At 45.5% G+C, this 22,143-nt stretch overlaps 1 protein-coding gene across 11 annotated transcripts in view; it reads left to right on the top strand.

Annotated features, from left to right (window-relative positions):
- Positions 1 to 22,143, top strand: part of GRAMD1B (GRAM domain containing 1B) — a 109,639-nt gene that overhangs the window by 61,116 nt on the left and 26,380 nt on the right. For 10 of the 11 annotated variants that reach the window (XM_061368482.1, XM_061368476.1, XM_061368478.1 and 7 more), the window contains one exon: positions 21,921 to 22,131. In XM_061368482.1, coding sequence (XP_061224466.1) covers positions 21,921 to 22,131 — 211 coding nt within the window. Of the gene's footprint in view, positions 1 to 14,050; positions 14,190 to 21,920; positions 22,132 to 22,143 lie in introns of those variants that run through there. The other variant, XM_061368485.1, reaches the window with a different exon arrangement.

Here is a 22,143-nt window from a genome sequence, read left to right as displayed (position 1 = left end):
ACTGATTGGTATGGTTCTAGAGAGGCACAGATCTAAGTATAGAATACACTTTGCTGTTTGTCAAACTTGGTTAAGGTACTTTAACATGGGTTGCATGGCTTCCAATATCTGCAGTGAAATGGCTTTATAGGGTTAGTATTTATCTAAAGAGAAAATCGCATCAAATGTATGGCATACAAGCAGATCTTTTGGTCCTTGCTGTGGAAGTGTTCATTCCAGTTCTAGATGGCACTGCTGGGGTTAATGCAGATTTCCTTATGGAGCTGTTCTCAGGCAGACACATGATTTCTCTCTGTACCAGGAAGGGCAGTAGCACAGGGACAGAATGCTGTCAGCAGGAGCAGCCCGCTCTGACCGTTAGGAAGAGGACTTGCTGTTGCCTGTTTTGAGACTACCCATTCATTTCATGCTGTTAGACTGCTCAAAATAACATAGTGCATCTTATGGGGGAACCTCTGGCCACCTCTGAGGCTCAGCACAGGCTTGTTTTGGCACAAGGTAATGGTGCTGATCTCTAATACGATGTCATGCGTTTTTGCAGTACGCCACCTAATTCTGCCCAAAATGATCTCATCACCATCTGGTATCATATCACATCACAGCATAGCTGCATACCATGGAGTCATTAGGTGGTCACAGTATGCTGCAGTACAGCAGAACCCTGATGTGTAACCATCACCACTCTATGACATCAAAACATGACGCAAGGTCCTGATGTACCAGTGCAGCATCATGCTGTTCTATACAGCATCCTGGTACCAGCAGTGATACTGCAGTCCCTTAGTATGCTGTTACTGCTGTAAGACAACATGTATCTGTCTAGTCAGGGCCTAGTATCTTGGTCTAATAGGTTACCTTCATGTCACAGCATAATGTTTTTATACCCTCGCATATGGCTTTATGTTGTGATGTGGGATTGCAAGAGAGAACTCCGGCTTCCAGCCTTACATCACTGTTATCTCATGGGTCCCTAGGGGCTATAATAAGCCAGGCCCTGAGCTTTACGCTTCAGAAAGGCAGAAACTACAACAGCAGGGCGGGCAGCTTTCCCTCCCCATATATCTTAGGCAGTGCTGCTCACCATTAGCCTTCTTCCTCGTCAGGGGAGTGCATAATCCAGCGTAGACGGATACTAATTTGGATCTTTTATGAAAAAATGGCAATCAAATGACTAAGGAGTCTTGCAGGGATAAGAGCAAGCCGGTGGCTGAACTTGATACCCTATAAATGGGATACTGAACAAAAGTCTGCTCATCCGCTTTTCCTCCTTTTGTGGTTCCTTCTGCACTGCTTGTGCCGATTTGTTGGTTGGAATATTTCTAAGCCGCAGAACCTGCTATAGGGAACCTACAGAGAAAATAAGGGCCAAAGGCTCTGCCTAAAAATAAATCTGCAATTCATTTTTCTGCTAGTGCCTGTGGGTGAGAAAAAAAAAAAACCCTCTCAATGTTCCAACACCCTACTTATCTGAAGGAAGGATCTATTATATAGTTGTGGGGGTGGGATGGGAACTAGGTAGGGCTACAGAACAGCAGAGCTAAAATTAGAAGCCGTTTGATGTCAGGGAGCAGTGAAGATTAACGTTAGGCAGTTTCAGTTGTGTGTGCTGTAAGGCTGCCACTTGGGAAGTGCAGGCAATGATACCTGCTCTTTCAGTTGGTGGGTCAGCATCTTGGGGCCACAAGTGTCTAAGAGGGAAGGGAGGACGTTTGTGCACTATCACATACACACTCTTTATGTTGTAGCCCTGTGATGACTACGGAATCTAAACTAAAAGGCTGGTCAGAAAGGGCCAGGAGGAATGTGTTCTGTATTGCAGAGAATCAAAGCCTGCCATAATAAGTAAAAGTGACCAAAGTGGGTATTTGGAATTCTTGCCTCCTTAATTGCATAGTGAAATGATGAAGCTGTTTAAATTACTTCCAGTTTCATATCGATACTGCAAAGAGCTACTGTGTGCAGTGAACACGAACTTTGTTCTGTTGTATTGCAAATGAAGGATGGATTTCCAAACCAGTTCTTCCTCAATTTTTGGGGGAAGACTAGCGATGTAGTTTCATTCAGGTGACATAATTGTGCTGTTGTGCCTTTTGTGCTGTTCAGCTGCCACGCTGCAGGTTGAAATGTTACGTTCCGGTGTTCTTCTCTCCCGTCTTCATCGATTCTTCTGCGTCTCCCTATTTCTTCTCTGTGCTTTTTATTCAAAAGGAAGAAATAGGTGCTGATAATCCTGCTGAAAGCCATCAGAGCTGACCCACATAACTACCAACACGGTGCTAGCGTTTTGGAAAGGAGAGGCTTTCACTCCTCCTTATAAATCCTGCAAATGGATCTTAGGGCCCAGAACGTTCCCATTTGCTGTCTGTGCAGCAGGAAGAGGAAACCATATTAATAGGTCACTTGTCTCTCCCTGCATCCAGAATATTCTGACCATTTTGGCTGAACCTCTGTCCATAAAGTACATTTTCTATCCTTCTCTCTCAACAAAAAGAAACATTAGGATGCTGTGTAAGGTGACCCAGAGAACAACTTTGAGGAGTAGCGATAGATGTATTTTGTAATTGGTTTCATAGCTTGATGAAGTGGTTCACAGCAGGTTTTGTGCTAATTTCTCTGGGCTTTTCAGTAGTGGGAAGTGCTAGTAAGCAATTAGGAGCCTAATCCAAGTGCACAAATGTCAAGGAAAAACCTTGCATGTAATTCACTGTACTCGCAGTCACTGAGCCAGAAATAGAACCAAGATCAGATCAGTTTTTGTCCTGGACTGCCATGTTGAATTAATACCTTCAGTGGTAATACGGTATAAAGGACATGTGAAGTGACTATTTTAGTAAAATATATATATATATATAATTACAGTGGAAGGAAGCTATTTGAAGAAAACCCGAGTCATTATGAAGCCCTTGCTCTGAGACTTGGTTTGCTGATGCTCTGTGTGATGATAGACATGCAAAAGTAGCCCTTTCGTGTTTTCTGTTTGTTATGTGGTATGGTTTTGGCATCAGGTTTTGATTTAAAATTGGATAACCATCTGTAATTATATTCTGTAATACATGTCTATGTGCTTACTGAAACCTCTTTGAGGGCAATGAGGTAGAAGAGCTCTTTGACTTACACCATGAAGACATTGTGCTTTGCAGAGTCAGCACCCAGCATCTCTCCTTGAGCTGCAGATTATTTTGGCTAATTGAATCCTCATCATTTGTTTTGCTCTAAAATGGCCTTTTCTGCTTATCAGCAAGTAAAATCACCCTGTGCTCTCTCTGGTCCTTCAGCGGCCTCATAAATGTCAAGTGAAGGGCAAACTGCTTGGGAACTGGTCTGGAATTCTGCAGCCATTGCTTGTTCAGGGCCTTAAGTTGAGATGAATGAGGCTGCAGTGAGGCTCCTAGAGATTATTTTCCTCAGTTATGCAGGAGGAAAAAGCATGGAAAGAGGCAAATTGGGTTGAGAAGAGGCTGTAGATAACATTTAGCAGGTTCTCTTTTCCACTCTTCAAACTGTTTAACTCCTTGCTCCCTTCAAATGAGAAGCAAGGACCTGTCTGTGGGCACTGGAAGTCACAAGAAGCCAGTTTTAAGCCTTAATCTGTCACTAGCTACTTGTCTCACAGTCTTGCCTCTGCCCCAGGTTCTATGTCTGCAAGGTACCTCTTTCTTATATAGTATGCTATATAGTATCTGCAAATATATATATTGCTATGCCATTCATCCTTTGCGCTCCCTTTCATAAGCATAGCTTGCTATTTACAAGTAACAAGAGCTAGAAACTGTATGTTGAACAGTATTCCACATTTTGTAAGCTTGTGATTCACCCTGAATGTGTTAATGGTTGAACTAAACAGAAACATTCAGGTACTTAACGTTTCTACTTGATCAAGGCTATTCTGCTCAACAAGTGGGTACAGTAAGGTCTGAAAGAGCCAGATATTGCCATCGAAGCTCTTGTGGCACGTTATGCAACAATTGCTGCATCCTGGTCGAGATGTCTTTTGCTTAATCACATTTGTCAGCTGAAATTCCTCTTGGGAACAAGAGTCTTCTTTGCTCTCTATTCTAAACTAGTTAGTGGTATTCCTTTGGTTCATTAAGCAGTGTGCTTGTGGTTGAATCTTCCCTTGTGTGCCTCTGATTTGAGTCCTGGTCAGAAAGTGCATCTGAATGGCAGGCTGCCATTAGTATTAGTATTATAATAATTAATACTTATTATGAACAGTAAGTGCTAATTTCAGTATTTTGACTCTGGTGAAAGGAAATTGTATATAAATTGAGATATAATAGTAATGTTGAAGTTAGGGAAATGGAGACCAACCCAAGCAAATGCTGCACATAGACCAGTCGCTTTTCCTCCCCTCCTGCAACTTCAATGTGTCCTTGCAGAGCTGAACACAAGATGGTGGAACATTCTCTGAGCCTCTCCTTTAGTAAAGTTTTCCATTTGGTCAATGTTAGGTCTATGCTGTTGATTATACTTTATATTTCCAGAGGTTTATTCTCCGTAAGCATTTTTCCTGGGCAGAATGCTCTCTGTGGACACAGCCAAGTGACCCTGGGGGGAGATGCTCTGCTTATTTTCAACTAATATATGATGTAAATGCTGCCATTCTCATCTGACAGTGTCACAGCCACTCTGTGCATATGGAAAAGGAGCAGAGAATGAGGATTTGGGGTTTGGGTTGGTGGGAGGGGGGAATATATATTTGGGGTATGTATTTTGAATCCTTTTCAAACCACTTGGAATACCAGGTTTGGAAGAATGTGGCTTGACTACACCTAATTTCAGGCCTTGGAACGGCAAGAGGGGAAACGGAGGAGAAAAAGACTTGGGGAGGGAAGGAGGAGGTATATATTCAGAAGCAGCAAAGATTTGATAACAGAACAAAGCATCCACATATGCACATGATATGAGGCACCAAATTACGGGGTTTATGTTTAGTGTAATAACAGTTCTCTTTAACAAGAGTTATTCCTTTAATGAAATACTAAGCAAACAAGCCTGTTAAAATGACAGGAAAAAGAGATGGCAAGGTCTGAGGATTCCACGTTGGCAAGGTCTCATCCTTGTGCAATGATGACACACGGAGTGCTGTGAATTAAAAGGTTTGCACTGGAGACAGAGGCGTTTTAGAGAGCTGGCAGTGTGTTACAGCTGTAATTTTGGTGTATTTCTGACCCTCTAGGAATAGAAATAAAGCAGCTCTAGAGCTCTGAAAGCAGTGCCCTCTGCTCATGAGGAAGGAGATGGGCTTGTGGCTGGAATTTCTGTTTTTATAGAGCTGTCAGCTGTTTAAAAAGCAGAGTTCTCATGTGGTGGCCTTCAATCTGATGTACATTTTAGGAATGAGGTTTGGGAGATGAACTGTTGCTTAACTGCAGGCTGTGAAAGCAGATTCGGTGTCTAGGGGTTAGAGCTTAGAGAAGCTGAGCAATATTCAGTGGCTGGCTGAAGGCAGTAAAACTACATCATTGCTTCAGATGCCTGTTATGGTATTTTCCCCCAGCATCTCCAACAGGTTTCCTATTGATTCTTCCAGGTTTCTGTTTTAAAGACGGGCGAGGGTATAAATGATTTTGGAAATGGATCTAAGATTGTATTGTTTGACAGCGAGAGAGGCTTTGCTCCATTGGACTGGGCTGCTGCCTCTTAGGCAAATTATGGAAAGCAGAGTTAGAGACAGGAAAAAAGGGTGATGGAATTGAGGCATTAATCCGTGCTCCTGCCAGTGCAGGACAGTTCCCTCCTGTTTGTCTTTACTAATGGTTAGCTAATGCTGTTTATAAACATGACAAGTGAATGAGTTTATACCACTTCTCTCATGCTCTTGGCTGCAAGGATTTGACTTCAGCCTCGTTTTTTCCCACAATGGAATAGAATTGCACTGCTTGTTGTTATGAAACCTTTTACTACTGCTTCTCTTTCTCTTTGATGTTTACATTCTTCAAATAGTTGTTGACCACTTCACTTTGTTTGCCCTTCGAGTTTCCTTTAATAAACGAGCCTCATGAATACTGTGTTTTTGTTGCTATCTTTTGAACTTGTTTCTCTGCAAGAAGAGCTTTGTGATTATATGACGGCACCCTTATAATAAAGTTAGTGGTACAGATTAACTGATCATACAGAGCACATATTTCACCAGCTTCCACGAGAAGTGATTGATCAGATTTACGCAGCTCTGAATCACATTTGTCCTTCCTGCTCCTATATCGTGTTGCAAGAAGATGTCTAATTTGCTTTGTGCTCTTACCCTGTGCACTGAGGATCTGCGCTGCTTGCTTGCTTTCTGTGTATTGCTGGGCCTGACTTTGTGCTTCCCCCTTATACCTGTTTGGAGTAGGTACAAAACCAAGGGCAGTGGTAGGGCAGCATTCTTTATGCTTTGCCCAGAAGAGAATCACAGTCTCTGTTTGTATTGCTTGTGAGGTAGGCTTTTGTATGTGTGTTTATATGCATTTTCAGTATGAGTCACATTACTACCTTCTGCGCTTTCTAACCCTGCTCTCTAGAAGCTGGCCTTCCAAGGAGTTTATGTTTGGAAATACCCCTGTGCTGAAGACAAATATTTCTCCTCTTGCTGGCTGTGCTGCCTGCTGTTGTATTAGGGATGGAGATAGTTTGCATTGTGTCTGATAAGGTTTGGAGAAGGCTGCATAGTCCCTCCCGCCCAGCAAGATAAGGTGTAGAAATGACTAAATAGAGTGATTTGTGCTAGTAAGGAAGTTGAATTTAGAGGTAATTGGGATGCTTGGGTCCATGCTGACTGCTCTGCTCCTTTGTCATCACAGAAGTACTCCCTGGTGGCTTTTATAATGGGGATTAGAGGGATATTTAATAAAGCTCTTCTAAAGCGCCCCTGCAAAAATGCTTGAGGTGCCAGCGATGTGCAACAGTGCGGAGAAGCTGTACCAGGACAGTCAAACAGGTAGGTGAGAGCAGGAGAAAGCAAGAGGTCCTGGTATCTCCTAGCTGACATCAGTGTCTGGAGTGAGGAGCAGCCAGGGTTAACCGAGCTCCAGCGATGTGGGCTACAGGGCATTCTTAAAGAGACAGTGGGAGCTTTTCTTTCCAGTGGGCAGCAGCCAGTTCAGATGCCAGAGCTGGGTAGCCAGTTGCAAAGAAGGCTTTGTTTCAGCCATGCCAAGCCGTTATCGGAGCGAGGAATCTTTTTGTCAACCACTTTTGAGAGCATAAAATGCATCGGAGCAGTGAGATTCTTGCCTGCTTTAATGGTCTCTCTCCCAGCAGAACTCTCCCAGCTTCTGCCTGCAGTTTAAATGGTGGCTTCAGAACCGGAGAGCAGAGGAGCAGGGAAGACACGAAGCTTCACCCCGGGCAATGCGATGTGCTAACAGGTGGCGATGCCATCACTGAGCTCTTCGTTCAGGCAGGAGGACTCCTTCCTGTGGATGCAGGTTCCTTTGTGTCTGTGTGTGCATGCTGAGGTCAGGCAGTTCCTCAGGAAAAAGGATTCCCTGATGCAGTGCATGGCTGGGATGGAGATACAGAGGGTCGGGTGGAAGGGATGAGAGTGTGTGGGGGGAAGACACTGGTGGAGCAATGCTCTGTCTTCATGGGAGTAAAGGCTGCACTGAGTTAGCTGTTTTAGTGTTAGTGAGTCTCTGCGTGAGCCCAGCAGGTAATAGGAATCTGAACCCATCCTGGAAGAGTGTCAGGCAAGGTTAAGAAAGCCAGTGGGTGAGAGTGGGGAAGAATGCAATGCGTGTGAATGGGTGTTGGAATTGAAATTGGGAGTCTGAAGGTAGAGACTGGGGTAGTGCTTTGGAGGAAGGCTTTAGGAGGCTGCTTTTGGTTGGGATAAACAGATTGGAACAGTCCAGAGGAATGGTGAAGCTGGCAGAACTGAATGACATGACGTAGAAGCGCACACTGCACCAGTCAGTGCTACAGACAGACATAAGGCCCTTTTAGGGCCCTTTTCCTTCTCTACGTAAATCTACTCACAGGTCTGAGCTGTTTCAGCTCACTGCAGCATGGAATAAGGAGCAGAGGGGTGGTGGAGTGGGGCATGTCTGTACCAGGAGACCGGAGCCCAGCCCCTGGCACAGAGCAGCCGATGTGCATTTTGCTCTCCCCAGTGGTAGCTATTGAAGCTTTATCCAGCTGTCAGGGAATTCTCTCTTTGTGCTGAGCTTGCATAGGAACAGCATATCTGAGGGAGCAGAGCGGGATGTGGCTTTGTCATCTTCGGAGTGGTATGCCAAGAACGGGATGTGTTTGGGTTGGGTTTGAGGTGCAGTTTTGCTGCTGCTTGTCCCCTGGTGGCTACCTTCACAATGTAACGGGAAGTACAATGGCATGACATTCAACTCCATCCTGAAGGGATAAGAAAAGAAGGATACGCGGATAATAGAGGCACTACTGTAATGATTCCATAGGGACATGTAACTAATAGGTGATCTCCTGTTTCTGTTGCTATTTTCCTTTGTGGGTGTGTGATAGTTGTCCCCTGGTCAACCTGTTGTTTTGCTTTTCTCTTCATCCTCTCTCAAGCTGGGCATGGAGCTGGGATGCGCTGGGTCCCTGGGAGTTGAAGGTGCCTCCCTTGATTGCAGCAGGGCTTGAGATCAGTGCAGCCTCTTTGTCTTTGTGCCTTTCAATGCATGGTTGAAGTCTTGCACTGTAAGCTTCTCATGGGGAGGGCCCTGTCTGCCTACAAGCTGCCCAGCCCTCAGCACGGTGCTCTAAAACAAAGAAGTACTGGAATTACTTTTATTAGTGCTTGATCTTGGAGAAATCAGTTAAAGTTATTGATGTGCTTATTATTCTTCATTTTCAAGCACGCTGTCAGCAGCACAAGTGCTTCTGGGGTAAAATATGCTTATCATCAGTGGGCTAGAATAGAACATATCATGGTTTCAGAGGAAAACAAGAGATGGATTTAGTATCGAGTAGAAGCTGGCAGAGGATTTAGGGATATGTACGTGTCTTTGTAATTTATGATTAGAAACTCCAGTGTGAGAATTTCTGGAAGGTCAATTCAGCCACCCTTTTCCACTGCATCATCCCAGTTTCCAGACCGGGGGCTATTACCTGCCTGTGGTCCATGATGCATTTGTTTTGTGCTCTCCTTTTATTCTGCCCAAGGTGCAATGCGTGCCTAAATTGGGATGTTAATGAAAGCAACAGCTGTAGTTACTATAGGGATCTTGGGCAGTTCCACATGTTAGGGCAGTGGCTGCTGAAGAAGCTGTCTGGAAATACACTGGCCATGCTAGAAGTGTTTGTCCTGTGTGATGTAGGCTCCAGGTCTTGCTCAGCCATCTCACTTGTTGATGCTGAGCCTCACTCCCCGCACACTCTTTGCTAGCATCCTTTCACCTTACCTGCTTTTGGCTTTCCACACGCTGATTGTTTGAGCGTGGTGCTGCGGACAACAGGTAGGGCCGTGTTTCCTAGGTGAGGTGGGACCTGCTCCTTGTGAATGCCTTGAATTCTGTGTGGTTCCTTTAGTGCAATTAAGGAGAGCTAATTAGCTCCTTTTAGTGCAGTCTCCTTGCAGAGGTAGCTGACCTCTTGTTAATCCTGGATTAAGTTCTTACCAAGAACTGGCTCTTTGTGTGTCCCAGTTAAGACGTTGACACTTTGTTCTCTCTCTCCTTGTTCTCCTCCTCCCCCTCTTCCTCTCCATGCCTTTGAGCACATGATTGCCTGCCTCCTCCATCCCCCACTACTGTAGGAATCCATGTGCTGTTAGCAGCCACTGTATCCTGCTCCATGAAAACACCATTGTCGGCTCAAGAGTTCTCTAAAATGCTTTTTTGCTTGATCTGGTACCTGTCTGGGAGCTCATTCTATGGGAGGGAGAAGGAAGAGTTTTGGCAGTGCTCTTTATTGCTTAATAGGGTGAGAATACTGTGGGGTTTGAAGAATAGCACCCATTCTGTACACTGGAGGGATGCTCCATGGTGTGAGCGGGAGCCAGCAAACAGGACTACACATCCCAGTCAGAGAACTCACCCTGTACAATGCTGTGCATTCAAAAGCAGAGCCTGTATCTTCATAGTTAAGGAGGAAAGCAGCTTCTGTGCTCCAACAGTGGTATGAGCAGAAATATTCAACATGTGCAAAGTAGTAATTACCACCCAGCTGCATCAGTTAACCACTAATGCTAATCCTGCTTGGAGATCTTGAGGCTGCAGCACTGATTTTTCCCTGAGGATACGCTTTCTTGTACATTTCTGCTATGTCTTTGAAGACAAGGCCAAAAGTACTATGAAAGTGTAAGTGTCCCTGGTTCTCTTCCGAGCTCAGCTGAAAAGTAGAGGTGTTGGGGAATAACTGTTTAAATCCTTTAAGCTTTCAAACTAGAATGTATTAAATTTGAACAAAGAATTATTGGGAAGGGGAAATGAAAAACCTTGCGTGTTTTCAAACCCATGTTCCCAAATGCTTTGCAGAGAGACCTTGAAAGACTTCTGTTTGCTTCCCTGTCACTGGTATGGCTTACAGGGAGTTTATGTCAAACCTACCTGCTGCTCTGTAGGCCTGGATCTTCAGTCACCAGAGTGTCTTGTGTGCATCCATCATCAGCCCTGGGCTTTAATGACTTGGACAATGCATTGTTCCCTCTCACCTGAGAGATGCAATATGCATGAGTGTGCTTGTGTTACGGGCCGGGTCTGAGACAGCAGAACAGAAACCAGCCCTCCAGCAGGCAGTAAAGGTATGGATTCTGCTGAAGAGCCTGCCACAGATCTGAATTAGAGCATCCTGGGAGAGTGCTCCTGATGTATGACCTTCCACCTTGCTGTAGGGGTTGGTATTCAGGCTGTGGTGTATGACCACGTCATGCCACAGATAGCTCACCACTCACTCCTCCTGAAGCTGTCCTTCACACATGAAATAATGCCCTAGTGCTTGTCTGGATTCTTTAGTACCAGGGCAAAGGCTGAGAGACATACGTGCAAGAAACCCTGGGTTGAACCTTGTGGATGTGTTAAAGTTTGTAAAGCTTTTGATATGTGGCATGGTATTTCAAATTACCCATAACTCTGCCTCTTGCATGCTATCCCAGATAAACCTGGGAAGCTTTTCTCTGAGTCCTGCATTTCTACCGTTGCTCTCACAGTGTTTTTGGAAGCAGAACTCTCATTTTATTCATCTTCTCTCCTGACAAGTCTGAAGAATGGGTAGGTCTTAAACTCCTGTATTGAGTCTATCCTACTACTTCTGCTTTGGGTCTCCATGTTCTCTATGGTTCCAAATCTGAAGTAGCCATTAGACTGAATTTCCTCACAGCCTTTAGGGCAGCGTAGCTCTCATGTGACTTATGAAAGTGGTATCTTGTTCAGACCTTGACAGTCATTCAGTCATGGCAAAATGCGTAGAGACACTTCCAACCGTCTTCACGCATCTTTGAAAGCCATAAGAAAAAAAAGCACTGAAAGGCTCATAGGCTGTAAACCAAAAAGGGACCATTCAGATACCTCTGTGAAAGCCCTGTTGAATGCAAGGTGTAAGACTCTCCTGAATTGCTTTTTGCTTGAGCTACAGAACAGCATTTAGGAAAGCATAAAACCTTGCGTAATAGCGTTTGCCACAGATGGCTAATTTAGCCTTGAATTAGTTACAGTGGTTAGTTCTGTTTACATCCAAAAATGCCTCTGTCTTGTCTTTCAGCACTTGGTACTGTTGCACTTTCATCTGTTACCTGCTGTTATTAAACTCCTGTGCCAGGTGATCATGTAAAGCTCGCCATTCCTTGCACTCTGGTCTGTGTTGGATGGATTCAGTGTCGCTATCTTTACTGTTTGTTGCTCTTATCTGAACCCTGTCCAGTTTATCCACATTGTTCATGTGTTGAAACCAGGTACAGTCATTTCAGTGGGAGTCACACCATCCTTGGGTATGGAGGTCCCATTGCACTGGACACAGGGAATAGGAAAGTCTGTATGTTTCATGCCATTTTCTTTAAACCTGTTTGTAAATGCACCAGGTCACAAGCTTTTGTAACCATTTGAAACTTGCAATGGTCATGTATGAAAATGAAAACCCAAGGTGCAAGTTCTAGTGGCTCTGCTGCTCACCTTGGGTTTTCTGACTGGATAATGATGTATTCTTGCTCATGCTTAGGTTTGTATTGGGGAAGTGCTGCAGTGTTTTCAGTGAGGGCCACAAGACGTGGGTTTCTCAGTTGCAAAACACACCAGGTTTACCTATAAACACTGGAACCTGGTCCAGTGAATTGAAGGTTAGAGTCTGGAGAAGAAGGCATTGCAAACTTTAGAGAGATTTCTGTGTTGGCAGAAGGTCAATGTGTGTGAGGACAAAACCACTTCATTGCCAGTTGTTACTTAGCTTTACAACTTCTTCTGTTAGAGACTGCTCATTTCCATGCAGCTAGAAAGCTCCATCCTTATGGGGACTTGCAGATTTAAACCCTAAAGTGAGATGTTGCTGGATAAAGTGACAAATATGTTGTCAGCTCTTGTGATTTTGGTATAGATTCATTTTGTTTGGTATTCCTTGTAAATCTCCAATGCCTGTAAACTTGGAACTACATGGGAAATATAACACAAGTTTAACTGAAGAGAAAAGCTTGACACCAGAACCAGAACAAATGTGCAATGGAATTAGAGGCATGAAACCCAGATTTTCCTAGATGAAATTACATGTTGTGTGCCAAGTTTATGTTCAGGGTGAAAGTTGATGTATTTTAGATGCTTGTGGTTGGCAGCACTGTAAATGGAGAAGGTGAAGAAAGAAAGCACTATGGTCCCTCATGGCACAAAGAGGATGCTGATGGATCTCTTAATGTGGCAATGCATTTGTGAGAATAGCGGCATATACACAGTGAACCCATGTGCATCTATGTGTATTCTTTGAGCAATATGAGCAAGAGGATGGTACTGTTGTACTGCCTGGATAAAGGCATGTATGGTGATAGCGTTTTCCATTTAAAATCATGTGCAGCATTTGAATTGCATAGTGGCAGCAGTCTGCTTGAGCACTGATTCTCGAGTGCAGAGCACCTCCTGCTCCCATTGATTTTGATTATAATGAAATGATGGATAATCAGCCTTTTGGAAAGATGCTTTTTTGGGTCATTAGCATGAAAGCTGTGATTGCTTCTAAAGAGAAGAGAGAACGGTCGCCTCTGTGTAAGGAATGGGTAAAATGCCACAAAAGAAGGGGAAAGGGCCTCCATCCTTCACCCTATGGAGTTTATATTGTATTGTGAGAGCCTTTGAGAGGGACTGAAATCTTCTTATTCTGGGATAAAGATGTCCATGAGTGGGTGTGTGGTGTTAAAGCGAGGTGCACGTCCCTCAATGAAACACCACATACTAATGCTGCTCTAGGGTTGTAAACTTGGCTTGATAACCTGCCTTTTAAAATCCCAGGCCTGTTTGCACACGGATAGGCATGAAAAATGAAACCAAACGAACCTTTCTAGATGAAGCAAGCTAAATAAGAGTTGAGGTCACCTTAATTCCGAGCGAGTGTGTCCTCACGGGTGTTTAACTCGGTTTAGATAATCCACTTCACCAGTTAATTAGGGTTTAATTTCCCCTACTGTTCCTGCATCGACACGCTCCCAGGTTTCCAAACTTTCTCCCGTGTGCGTGAACGGGCCGGTGCGCGCACTGCGAGGATGAGGACGGGCGCCTCAACCTGTGGGATCCTCGCTTGTCGGCTTTGCCAGGCTTGATGGGCAGCATCTGAAAGTGGCAGGTATAACAGGGGGACACTGGGGGGGTGTTGCAGATCCCCCCCTCCCCAACTGTTCCGTGTGGAGAAGGGGAATAACGAAGGCATGAAGGGGGCTGCATTATGTAAAGCAGCAGCTCTTGTCTGCGTGCGCACGCGTGTGTGTGCTGCTGTGCGCGTGTGAAAGAGCCAGCAGCGACTGGAGTGGGGGGGGGGAGAGCAGCAGGGGCCGAGCCACACAAACCAGCACCATCAGCACACACAGTGGGGAGGGAGGAAGGGAGGCTGAGCCATGGCAGGAGCCCCAGCACTATGCTGAGAGACGGGGCTCCCCGTGAGGAGCCCCTTGCACCCCCCGTCTCCCTGTTCCCTTCGGGAAGGGCTCTGAGATGGTGCAGGAGGTGAGTACCCTCCCACCTCACCGCTGGCCCACCCTCGCTCGCCCCCCGCCACGCACGAGTGCATGAATGAATGAATTCCTAGCCGCTCCGCGCTGCACTACGGTCCCTAATGGCTACCAGGTTAGTGTTACTCTCCTGTTCCTTCTGATGCCTCCCTTTCCCTCTCCCCTCCGCGTCTGTTGTGTGCCGTGTGTCCGTGGATGTGTGTGGAAGGGGCGTGCGTGCCGTGTTCGGCACAGGTCTGCCGAGCAAATCTACCACCGGAGACATAAGCTTCCAAGGCAGATTAAATCTGGAGTCCATGTTGGTTGCCGCTGCTGCTCCTTTCTGTTTGGGGGACTTGAAAGCAGACAGCGTGACATCATGTTGCAGGGATGCTTCGTTTCTTTCCCCTTCCCCAGGCTGATTCCTTTTCCCCCCTTGTTCTCCCCCGTGCACGCATCCTACCTCTCCCATAGTGGAATTGCTAAAACAGCCTTTTTGATTGTTTGAAACCACCGATGGGCAAATCTGATTGTGTGCATTTTCAGCTTCCATTCCCCTCACCCCTCCTCCTTTTCCGTTCACGCCTGCTGTCTCCTCCATCCCCCCCATCCCCAAAGGGGCAGTTACTGCTCTCATAGCAGCTGGGGCTATGGAGGGAGGCAGAAGGGGGTTGATGCCGGAGGGACAGGCGATGCGTCACGGGAGGGCAGCTGGAGCCGCTGCGGGAAGATGGTGTATTGGTTTGCCCATGTGCTCCCTTGCTCTCAAAAGGGCCTCGGAGCATGCACACTGATGCCTCGCTTCTGCTCTGCATTCCTCGCTCTGTTTGTGTGTTTGAAGTGATGGGGAGGGGTGGGATTTGTTTTGTGCTGTTTGTTTTAGGCTGTCCTCCAGTGCTTATACAGGTGGCTTTGTGTTTTTGGCAGTGGGAAATAGGGGGTGCTTATAGGCAGTGAAAATCTGCTGAACCCCCATTCACTGAAGAATTGCTGTTATTCAGATTACTGGCAATTAGCGTTGTCTGGTCTATCATGGAAAGCACTGATTCAGTACAGAGGGTATATTCCTATTCCCTTGCTTCATTAAATCCATGCATATGCAGGAGACCTTTTGAAACTGGTAGGTTTAGGATGGAGCTTGTGGTTTTGGCTCAGTGGGAAGGAAACTTCAAGCCGAATCTCAGAGATGTATTTCACCTCAGTGCAATAACTTTGGGTGCCCAGCATGGTGCCAAGGGAAGCCTCCAACTGTCTGTGCCACTGAAAACCAGAAAGCTGGATGAAGCAAGAGAGAATATGTTGTGTATGGGGACAAGCCTGAACCAGGTCCTCAGGACAAAGGGCTGTGTGTGACTCCAGCACTGAGGGTGTCTGCCTCTTCTCAGTATCCCTTGGCCCTCTTTGGTTTTAGGTGTCAGCTGGACACTGTATGGTTAGTGCAGAGGGGGGGGATTGCATGGAGGATATCAGGGTGTGAGGGGCTGTGAAACTGTTGCATCGTTGTTTTCACAGTGGTAAAGGGATGAAGCATCAAGAGATGAACAAAAGAAATCGATTTGGTCCCAGCTTTGACGATTACAGCATCTTCCATTAACTTATGAAAGCTGATGCTGATGAGCAGCAGGAGCGAGTGGGAAGCTGTGCAGCTCTGGCTTTGTCTTCTCCTCCCCAGATACACAATATCCCTGTCCACCCCCGCTCTGTCGCTGATAAGATGTGGTGTGAGGCTTCATTAGATGTTTAATCTGTGGCTTAAAAAAACCCTGCCACAAGGTTGGAATGTGTTGAGAGAGATGTTACCTGTGCTGGGGCCAGTGTCCTGGGATGCTCATAGCCTTGCTATGTTACAGCAGGAGATAGGCAGAAGGGAAGAGTGCTTTTGCTGCTGTTGAGGTAATCTAGAAGGTGTATCATACATACATCCTCATCCAAAATGAGCATGGATCTTTATCACTACCTATTTAGTACCACATTGCATTATTCTCCCTGGGAACAATGCAGATGGACTGAGGTACAACAGCAACAATGCATCTCCAAACCATTGAGGGATTTTGCAGAGAATGAGGTTTAAAATAAGCATGCTAGGATTTATTTTAACTTCACTTTTTATTCCTTGAGCTGTCAAGTTTTCAAACTTTCCCTCACATCAGGGATGGTTTAACAGTATCCTTCGTTATTGTGTTTAATTATAAACAAGAACTTGCAAGCTCTGTTTTATCCCAAATTCTGGGCTCTGAGATTTTCAGTAGAGCAGCAGATATTGCCATTCTTGCTGTTAATTACAGGAGCCATTGGCATTGTGGTGGGGAGGAGAGGAAACAAAGCCCGTATCTGCTCCTTCTTTAGACAGAGTGACCATGTTGGGGCCGTGTCTGAGACATGCCATCAGCCTCAGAGGGATGTGAAATTCTCATTTTGCATTCTTTCCCCTTTATTTCGCCCCAGGTTTCATTGTATTATCCATCATGCTTTGTTCCATGTGGTTTGCCTTCCACCAGAGCAAACCAAACTGTATTAATCTGGGGGTGATGGAGGGGTTGGGTGCATGATTTGTAACACGTGTTGGTTCTCTGCAGATTAATGATCCTCCCTAAATCAGGGCCGTTGTGTTATTGGACAGTATTATTAAGATCTGTCTTGTTCTGTTTTGACAACATTTTCCAACTTTTGATTGGGATTTGCAATAGCTCCAGGTAAAAAGGGAGAGGTGGAGGCATTGTTTCAGATGCAGCACAGTGGGAGCTTCTGTGAGATACCAGGCTGTTTGTCCATCAGAGTTGATAGTCTGTCTCTAGTGGTAACCAGTATCAGATGGTTCAGAGACAGACAATGACATTGTTAATAATACATTTGACCAACCTTGCAATGCTGTGTATGGGCAGAAGGCAGATTCCTTCCTAATGCTTGCAGTGATTCGCTAATCCCCTTGAGCATAATAATTGCATTAATTTTGCCTCATGAATATGTAAAGATGCTATTGAATGTCATAGGAGGAGGGCACCATTCTGTGAAACGTCAGAACAATCCCAGTAAATCTTTGACAAGGATGGACTTTTCTGTTAAAAACCAGTTGTTTAAATAACAAGCAGAAATTATGCTATTCCCACTATCCTTTTTAAAGCAATTGCCATGAAACACTGCTCAGTTTCTCTACAGCCCTCCAGGTATCACTGCTTTTTTAATGTAATGCTTGCTTTTCTGTCTTCTTTTACTAGGAGATGTAATATAAGTACAGCATTTTGTTATTGCTTGTAGAACCATGCCAAGCCCAGGGAATTGCTGGAGGATATATGGAGGTTTTCATTCTTGGATTATCAATTTGAAGTGCGTGTAGGTTGGTGATGATCAAAAGTTGTTACCATCTGCTTGCTGTTTGGTAGACTGCATAATGAGTTTCTGAATCTCATCTTTTTCCACTGATGTCAGACTGTACCACAGAAAAGTATCTTTGTAGGCGTCTAATGGACCCCTTTACTAGCTGTTTCTGAGAAGAATTAACTCCTTTTGTACTACATCCAGGCTTGAGGTGCCTTCTTGACCTTGCAGCTTTTCCTGCTCTTTACAAGGCTTTATCAGTAGAGTTCTGTTTTGTGCTTGAGGATCTCCCTCACTCTTGTTCAGGAAACCGTGTAAGCACAGGCTTGACTTTATTTGCACAGATTTCAGACAAGCAGAGTTCAGTACATGCTGAGGTTCTTTGCTGTTTTGGAGGCATGTAGTGCTCAGCTGGTTACAGAATTAAGCCCAACATTTGCAATGCTGTTGGTAACCCCAACTTAAAGAGCTTACTATCAGTTAGGTGCTCTGGGCTGCAGGGAGATGCAAGCAACTGAAGCACATTTACTCTTGCAAAGTTAAGTTCTTTTGAGACCTGTGGCAGGCTTGGAGGCTGCTGACTAGCTTTCCAAATCGAGGAAGTCAGAGGGGGTTAGAAATACACTGCAGGAAATGGTGTCATCGATGTGTTTCTGCCGCCTGAGAAGCTGGTGAACACGATGAAGGTGGGAGCATCATGTACCAGAAGCTGCCACTTGCTCACATGAGCTGCCCTTGTAACAGATCCTTTGGTTTTTCACAGTGTAGTGATTATTTTAGTTCACATCCTGCAGATTCAGATGGATGTGCTGTGTCTTTTTACTGTGTGCATTACTACCTGAGAGGAGAACAGGCTCTGTTGTAGTGGCAGGCAGGGTGGTAATTGCAGATCTGGTAGGATGGACAGACTTTCATGTCAGTGCAGGGATGCTTGAATGTCATTCATGTAACAGACTCAAAGTCAGGTTTCTTGCTGAGCTCTTCATTAAAGCATTGCAGAGTCCTCAGGGTTCCTTTATAGCTGTAAGTATCCCAGGCATAGCTTGTGGAATACAGACTGCAGCCATTCCCAAAAGCTTCTGCTTGCTGAAGTCACTGTTCACTGGCTGGGTCAAATCTTTACAGGAGATACTCCACTGGAGGAGGAAGTTTGTATTGTCTTGCCTCTCATCCTTGCTTTGTGGAGTGTTCAGGGTAGGGTATAACCAGACAGCTTGTCTGTGCATTGCCACTCTTCGTTCTTTTTCCACCACCCAAAGAAAAGCTCAGATATTGAGGCTTGTCCTCCACGTGACTGAACAGAATTTGGCCTTTTCCTATCTGCATCACACTTTCTCATGTTATTTTTACTGCAGCTCCAATCATAAGACGAGCTGTTTCTCTTAGGCACAGTATGAACATAAACCAAGAAGACACACTCTGCCTGTATACTCTATATCCTCCACCTAGGAGTAAAGGGCTGCTGCTTAGGTGGGCTTGTTTGTGTTCTGTCCCTCACTTAATCCGTTGCATCTACTAAAGGCTCCGCTGCGGGGGTATGGGAGGCCCTGAATGCGCTGTGGTCAATTAGGTCTGTAAAGCATTATTTATTACTATTATTTCATTTCAAAGTGGGTCAAGCCGTTTTGGCATTTCAGGCGCTGATTCCTGGTTCAATGGCAGGCCCTGGTCACTATGGCAACTGCAGAAAGCGTTCGTCATGGCTGTGCCTTGGGTTAGATTCAAACTTCAAGGACTGAGCAGGGAGTTTTAGGGGCTCAGGGCAGGGGGAGGCGAGTGGGACGGAGCTGCAGGCTTGGGGGGGTTGTGCTCATCCTCGTATTCCTCACTGTGTGCACACGCATGGAGCCCTCCATGTAATAACAAAACACTCAGTGTTGCCCAGTCATGAGATAGTGAGGTGGATTCAGACCTGAATTTGATCAGCTCTCCTGCCTTAAGCCTAAGAAGGCACCCTTGAAGCTGTCTGTTTTTCGCTGTCTGCAAAGGTGATAATGCATACATACCTAACACTATATGTACAGATGGACTGAGATTGTTAAAGCATGCCAGAGATGCTCAGTGACTGGAAAATGAAGCTGGGAGACCAGAGAGTGCCCGAGATTGTGCTTGGCATCGAAGCCTATGGCCACAGCAGTGTGACCTGAGCCTGGACAAACATATACATGCTAGCTTTAAGGGAGTTAGTGCTTGTGGTGCTCCTGCACTGCTGCAGCAGTGTGGGTTACTCAGCATGACTGAGGAGCTCTATGAAGACCGTGGGTGATACAGCTTGAATTGGCCTCCATAGCTGCATCTATGCTATGCATGCTAAGGCTGGTTTGGAGCACATATGTGTTCAGGGTGTAAAAACTGAGGTTGTATCTTCCATGCCTGTGTGTGTGTGTATTGGAGCTAGTATTAATGTATTTACTGCAGTCCACAGAAGGTAGAATTTGTCTCATTTGATTACAGTTTGAATAGGACTACCAAGCTTTTTAGTGGTCTCATCTGAGTTTCACACGCACACGGTGCAGCTGGTACAGTAAAAACTGGAAACAGTAAAAACTCAGTGCTCCTTCATATCTGCAACCTGAAAGCAAGCAGAACCTTGGCTGAGTTTGACTTAGTTTGTGTTAGAGTTGCGTGAAGCTGAAACTCAAGAGTGAAACTTGTGGGTATGAACTCGCATGAACTGAAAATGAGAAGGAGATTGTGCGTGCTAAACCCGGGTTTCAGAGAAGAGAAGGGAGTGTGTCTGCTCAAACAGATGTAGCACAGTGGGACGTAACTCAGGAACGTTGGCTTCAGATTCTTGCCTTGTATTTCTGGGGATCATCTTTTGTTAGGTTTTTAGTTTCAGGTATTTGGAGGGATTAAAGCTTGAATATTGCTACAGTTGTGCTGTACGTGGAGTTGATATTCAGTATTCCTGTGCCTTGACCGAGGACAAGGGGCACACGGTTTGCTGGTGGTGTTTCTCTTACCAATTGTAAGCTTATTGTGTGTATGAGAGTGAAATTGGCTGCCGTTGATGTTTGCATAAGCAACTTTGTAGTGTTCCATCTGCAACTTGTTTAGGGAGAGTGTCATCACTTGTGTGTTCAAACAGTGACCAAATAGAGGGTAATTCATGAGACCAGTGCATCCAGTACTAAACCAAACCCGATAAAGGAGTGGCTTACATTACCTAAACTAACACGCGTAAAATGGTTTTGGCATCTTCAGAGGTAAGAGGTGGCTGTGATTTTTATCTGAGAATGAAGGAAACCTCAGGCATGTTTTCAGAAAGGAAACAGTCCGCTTTAACTCCCCCACTGCACATCCCATTGTGAGAAGCGAGCGTCGGTTTGCTGTATGTAATTGGGCTTAAATTATAGCCCTCGAGAGTTCAATTGTATTCACTTCTTTAATTCAATCCCTTACAACTGTAATTCCCTCACCCTCTTCCTCTTGCCTGCTCCTCTGCCTTGCTCACATGTGGCTTTGCTTTTGAGTGCTCAGAAGGTAACAGGGTACAGTAGCAACTCAGCATGGCAGAGTTAGCACCAAGTTCATCCTTGGATCAGCCCAGGTTCCTCTGTGACCTGCAGGTTGCAGAGCTGAACAGTACCAGCAGGGAAGGCCTCAAAAGATGTTTGGTCTGGTCATAAATAGTTTTGGCTGTTAAAGGAAATGAGTTACATAGGGAAAAATGGATGCAGCATGTGGTATTTGAAGTGTCTGGCAGGAAGAAGAGGCATCAAAAGAGATGGAACAGTGGGGAAATCTGAGTTTTCCTGTTCGGTATAAATACGTATGTAACTGGCTTTCTGGTTTAGGTGTTAGGGCATTTCCTGAAGTTCCATTCCCCTAAATGTTTCGTATCTTCTGTGAACCTCTGTCAGGTCTTGCTTTCCCCCAGTATGAAAAAGGGCAACTTCTCTTTCTTTAAATCATGAAGGCTTTTACGTCATAGCAAAACATTTCCATGCCCAATTCGAACTGGTGTGGGAAAGGATGGTTAGGTACAGGAAGTCATGACTGTGGTGTCTGTCATCGTGACTCCCCTCCCAGTGCCCCATCGTTTTTGATGGAGTGTTTCCTAAGAGACGTGGTTCCATTTTTGTGCATCCTGTTGAGTCTAGTTACGCTTGCTGGAATAAAATAAAGGAGGGACATAGTGGGACCCTATTAAGAGTGGACTCTATTGAGAACACACTGATATCTCTTTTGCTTTTGAGAGCAAGTTTAGGTTTCCTAAGCTCAGATCCTCCTTTTGAACCCTCAGAGCTGACAGGAGAGAATGAGTTCATTCTCTGTGGTCAGATGAATTGAAGAGTAGGTGGAGAAAGACACTGGCAAGCTGTTGTAGTTCCCTTTGCCACTGGTAAATGGTAACTGCCTACAGCCTCATTTCACCGAGGACATAAGTCCTACGCGTGGCACTGGGCGCATCACTTTGGGAAGCCAGATTTGCCTGCGTGCTGGTGGAGATACCTGTGAGCGATGCTCCACATGAAGGATGGATGCGGGTGTATTCAGTTTGAGCTGAAGATCATTAACCCTGCTCTTTCTTCCTTTGTCTCTGTAGTACTGCCAGTAACTCCAACCGCAGCACGCCTGCCTGCTCCCCGATCCTGCGCAAACGCTCCCGGTCCCCGACGCCGCAGGACTCCCAAGGAGACGCCATGGTGGAGAAAGGCTCAGACCACTCGTCAGACAAATCCCCTTCCACGCCGGAGCAGGGTGTACAGCGTAGCTGTTCCTCTCAGTCAGGCCGCAGCGGGGCCAAGAACTCCAAGGTGAGCAGCGAG

The sequence above is a fragment of the Neopsephotus bourkii genome, unplaced genomic scaffold (genome assembly GCF_033783945.1).
Source record: "Neopsephotus bourkii isolate Nb327-2 ecotype Australia unplaced genomic scaffold, CSIRO-AGI_Nbou_v1 NB_1433, whole genome shotgun sequence".
NCBI classification, from domain to species: Eukaryota; Metazoa; Chordata; class Aves; order Psittaciformes; family Psittacidae; genus Neopsephotus; species Neopsephotus bourkii.
The sequence above is the reverse complement of the archived record's forward strand: the minus strand, read 5'-3'. Positions and strand labels throughout refer to the sequence as shown.